The sequence below is a fragment of the Labeo rohita genome, unplaced genomic scaffold (assembly GCF_022985175.1).
Source record: "Labeo rohita strain BAU-BD-2019 unplaced genomic scaffold, IGBB_LRoh.1.0 scaffold_2773, whole genome shotgun sequence".
Lineage (NCBI taxonomy): Eukaryota > Metazoa > Chordata > Actinopteri > Cypriniformes > Cyprinidae > Labeo > Labeo rohita.
Window position 1 is genome coordinate 1 of NW_026129071.1, and position 5277 is coordinate 5277.

The 5277-nt window shown below is 36.5% G+C and overlaps 1 protein-coding gene across 1 annotated transcript; it reads left to right on the forward strand.

Annotated features, from left to right (window-relative positions):
• LOC127160024 (uncharacterized) lies at positions 1-4100 on the forward strand (the record flags this gene model as incomplete). The annotated part of the gene is made up of 11 exons (XM_051102705.1): positions 1-46; positions 299-531; positions 1071-1245; positions 1328-1421; positions 1896-2253; positions 2357-2474; positions 2560-2651; positions 3166-3280; positions 3379-3483; positions 3631-3807; positions 3933-4100. Coding segments are annotated over exons 5-11 (829 nt in total), but the record flags the coding sequence as incomplete, so codon positions are not given.
• Between the last annotated feature and the right edge of the window lie 1177 nt (positions 4101-5277).

Sequence of the window (5277 nt, forward strand, 5' to 3'; positions counted from 1 at the left end):
ATGGGATTCTACCAGGCAGCTGGTCAAATTTCTGTTAAATATCTTGGTAAGAAAATGTTCTAAGATGTATTATTGTGCTATGTGTGTGTGTGTTTGTGAATGTGTGTTTTTAAATATACCTTCGTTGTTGCCCAGTTCCGCTGCTGCCTGTAGAAAAACCAGCCAGTATTTGTGACTGCAGTAATGGGACTGTCCTAGTTTCTTCAGGCAGGCCCATGATCCTCATCACTATGAATGGAACGGAAGCTTTTTCATCATATATTTCAAATATCTATTACTATTTCCCCAAAATCTTTAGGCCGTTACAACCTTAGCATGCCTCACTTGTCCTGTTCTGTGTGTGGACATTCACGAGAGACGTCTTTGTCAGAACTTCAGAGGAGTGGTTACTGGCCCGGCAACATTCCTGCAAGTACACTGTTCACGACAGATGTGCTTGTCTCATTTCAAGAGCTGAAAATGGCATCACCAGGGATGTCTTTTCAAGCATTTGTTAAAATGCTTAATGAGAAAACAATTCTCTGTGGCAGAGTAAGCTTTTTGTTTTCCCATTTGTTTCATCACGAAACATTTTCTAGTAAATTTATACTGTGGTATTTTCTTTGAAGGTGGGAGAATCCTTTGCAGATGTAGATATGCTGTTAATAATAACTATTAAGATACTTAATATAGTAAAAAATGACAGTATGATTCTTTCTGATGTAATGATTGCTTCTCTTTAGATTATGCTGACATTATGAATGGCAGTGGTCTTTACATTAGCCTTAACTAATGTTAAACAGATTATGACTAAAACTTTGGTGATTAATTTAAAGGAATATGATTATTTCAATGCTACATAAAATTAAACATATTCTACAGAAATATTACCCAGGAAAGCATCACTTAAGTTGGCACTGATAGCCTGCATACAGCACTACTGCACTACGGGTGTCCCAAGTTCGAATCCTGGCTTGAGGACCCTTTCTGATCATGCCACCTTTCTCTCTCTCTCTCCTGTTTAACTTCCTGTCAGCTGTTCACTGTCTTATTTAAAAAAAAAAAGAGATTTCCTGTGCTTTGTTTTGCAGAGTGGAAAAATATCAGCCGATGTTTTCAGCTGCAGTTTCAACGAATGGGTTGCAGCAAGATATGAAGTGGAAAAGATGTGCCAGGAGGAGTTTTTTACTTGTCCAGCTTGCACTCCAGACATGCTAGCTGTGCCAGTTGAAACCGCAAGCACTATTGTTTTAAAAACACAGCTAGGTACTTATTTGTTTATTAAATTCCAGTTATTTTCATAATGTTAAATCACGTTAATATACATTCAGAATCTTTTCCCTGATAGCACCGAGAAACGGGGATTATTTGACCAACTTTTTATACAGAGTGATGTGGAGGTGTCTAATTTTGTGGACTACGTCCGCAAAAACACTGATCACGTAAGTATTATGATTTATGTTGGCAGGTATTTATAGCTTATTTCAAGAAAGTTTGCATTTGTCAAACTACTTTTATTGCTTACGAAACAATTAAACACATGAAGCAGATGTCAAAATGGTGCTCTCTGACAACATACTAAGTGTGTTTTATGTTAATGACTCTACTTAAAATATTGTTCATTGTTTTGAAATTATATTGGATTCAAGCAGTTGGAGATGTGTATTTTTTTAAAAACATACCAGTTAGCTCAGTTAAAATGTACATTACATAGATGGGCTGGATTTATTTGTTCAGTGTATTAATTTTGAGAAATCTGTAAAGTCATTATACAAAAGCTAATTTAAATAAAATAGAAATGTTTAATAATATGAGTTGTAAAAGTTCTGTCACATTTAGAGTGGTCTGTAAGTAGAGAGTACTAATTTATTTATGTATTTTTTTAATTTAATTATTCAATTATTTGTATTATTAAGGTGTCAGGAAGAGGAATGTGTGAAACAACACACTGGACAGCAGCAAAAGAATCTGCAAAGAAATCAAGCAGCAAACTGGACGAGGAGGGATTAGAGATTGCTGTTTGTCGCCATGGCATTCTTCTTAAAGCCTTAAATATGTTCAGAGGGGAAATTTTTGCTTACCCCCTTTTTCTTCAGAAAAAAAATTGCAGACATATCACAAGGAAGCATCAAATTCTTATGCTCAGATGTAGCCTGCAGGTACTTCCCGTATCTTCAACGTGTATCGAAGCACTGCCCTGAGCTGCAGTCCTTACTAGACATGCATCCTTTTTTGTCAGTAGTGCATGCCAAAGCACACTCTTGGAAATGTGAGGTATGTGGCCATGTATTTTATGTAATATTAAGAAGAAACACAGATTTTGAACATTTTATCTTATTATTTTTTTTTTTTTTTATTGGATTGGAAAACTTGTTAGGTCAAATATAGTGGGGCCTATCAGGAAGGAGTTGGTTCAACTACTGGTGAGGAAGTGGAACAGGTCAACAGCTTCCTCTCTAGAATTGCTATTACAAGCAAATACATGTCAAAAGCAGGTATGTTGAATTAGGTTCAAATTACTGCAATTTGACTTTTGTTATATACATGACTCTCATTACATTTTCTCATATTTCTCTATAGGACGAGCAGACATGATAACAATGCAGGCCATGTTCTGGAATAAGCGGAAGCTTCTCAATTTGGGACAGGCTTTAGTTAACAGATATTTCAAGGTACTTTTCAACTTTATTTTTAGTCGCATAATGCAGTTGGGGTTTATAGATTTTAAAATAGATTCCTTACCAAATTATAGGGATAATTCACCTAAAAATAACATTTCTGTCAATAATTACTAACCCTTATTATTTACTCATCCTCAAGTTGTTTCAAACCAAGACATGGCTCTTGTATCTGTGAATACAGTAAGAGACATTCATAACTTTACACCGTGTCTACACCGGACGTGAGCGACAAGTGTCGTGTCCAGTGTAGACACGGTGTTAATAACTTGCTAACAAGCACATTCAGAAAGGCAATATGCAGATATCAAATATACATGTTCTGGAGATGAAATCAGATCAAAAATAGCTGCTGTAGAGATGGTAAAACAATAGTAGACTGTGAGCTTCTCATTCAGTCTGTACACACATTGCTGACACACATATTCAAACACTATTTAAAAGTGAATTTTGCATGTTAATTCCCCTTTGAACAACAGACTTCTAAAGTTGGTTTTGTATTTTGTAGACTCAGAAGGATCTGCAAATGCAGAAAAACAGCTTGGAGGGAATGAAGACAGAGCTGTCTCTGCATGATGATGCTGTTGTTCGGTGGGTTTTAGATGTACAGCAATGGGCAGAAGGTATTAATTTGATTTGCCTGAACTATTATTTGCATGAATGAAAAAATTCTATTCTTTATAATTATCATCATTTTTGTAATAACAGCTTTTTTGTGTAGGAAGTGACAGACATGGAAGAGGTGATTTGAAACTGTTACAAGAGGAAATAGAGGGATTAACAGTGAGCATCAAAAGGTGCACACAGCGCCTGTACAGCCAAACAGGTAAAAGCACACATCAGAAATTTTACTTTTTTATTTAATTTTTTTCTAACTATTATTTCATTAGATGTCATGTTAAATATGCATTCATTTTGCATAGCTATGGCAGTGTTGTAATGTCTAAGAGAAAAAAAAAACATTTCCTTCCAGATAGCAACAAGTGGCGCCATTCTTTGCGTCACAGAAGAAATGAGGAGAAAAAGAAGCTAGCAGCTGCAGTGGAAGACTATAACTGCAGAGCAGATCCATCCCAGAAGCTTGGGCCAGTTGAAGACTTCTTTAGAGATGAGGCTGTTACTTGGCCCTGGGAAATCCCTAGCAGTACTGGTATATTTTATATAACAGGGTTATTATTTTATGTATGTAGAGGGCCATGAACAGCAGAGTTTAGTTTCAGCTAGGGATGCACCATGACTCTTTTGTTAACTAACATTTGCACATATGCATTTTAGAATCGAGTTTATTTCTCACGAAGAGGAAGATCTTCGACAGGGTGATGGCAGTGAGACGTCTTGAGGAAGAGAAAGCTGTGATTTTAAAGGAGATGAAACAACACTGGACTGTCCTGATACAAAAGACGTCCAATTTTGAAGAACTGATTAATGAGATCACTTCTAAATGTAAGTTTTTAAGCATTTATTTATTTGTTCTGCAGTAGGGTTGCATGATTGACAAAATTCATAATTGTCAATTATTCCCTAAAATTATAATTGTGATTTATTAATGATTACGATTATCACATTTTGCGTTAAATGATGTTTATGCCATTGTTTGAAGCAACTGCATGCAATATTTTTATATGAAAACATGCTGAAAAGACTCTTATTGCTTTTCTATTTTTTAATAATAGTGTTGTCAAAGGTCAGTACTGAAATTTAAAAAAAAAATTATGATACCAGCATTTCCATTCTTCACTGAGCGCTTACACAGATACACATGGGAGCATTTAAAAGCTGCATCTGTCAGTGGATCCCAAACACTTTTGACAACACTTTTTTTATGGGATTATTTTTGTGCCAGTAAGAATGAACGTAACTTTATAAAACTGAACGTAACTTTCCAAGAAACGATCAAAAATATGCCACTGCAAAAGAAGAAAAACAATGAAAATGAAAAAATGAACTCAGTCGCACGAATTTAACATGCTCTTCAAATATGCTTCATTCTTTGTTAATGATTTTCAAAGAATCGTTTTCGCGAATCATGGATTCTGAATGCGTTGCCACAGCTTTCGCTTACGCTTCGCAAATTTTCGTTTGCTGTTTTGGCATAAACCTCTCGTGGGGGCGGGCTTAACAGCGATCTACTCTGATTGGCTAATGAGCTTTTGATGGACAGTTGCTCTCTGAACTGGAAGCACAGACGGTGACGTCAGTGGCGCGCATATTGCGGTGTGCAATATGTCGTGCTTTGTTTATATTAAGTATTAATGTTATTAGTATTTCACCTACGGTCGTCTCTTAGTTTCTAAAGATGAGCTCCCAGGAAAGACACGGAGCAGCATCATCTTCCACCTCAGCTTGTCCCTCAGGGCAGCTTGAAGTAAGTTCGTGTTGCTAAAGTAACGTTAATCAATAACATCGATAAAAGTTTTATTCATGTACAGTGTGCAACAGTTCTGATAGGTGACTGACGTCACTGTCCGTGCTTCCAGGTCAGAGAGCAACTGTCCATCAAAAGCTCATTAGCCAATCAGAGTAGATCGCTGTTAAGCCCGCCCCCACGAGAGGTTTGTGCCAAAACAGCAAATGAAAATTTGCGAAGCGTAAGCGAAAGCTGTGGCAACTCATTCAGAAT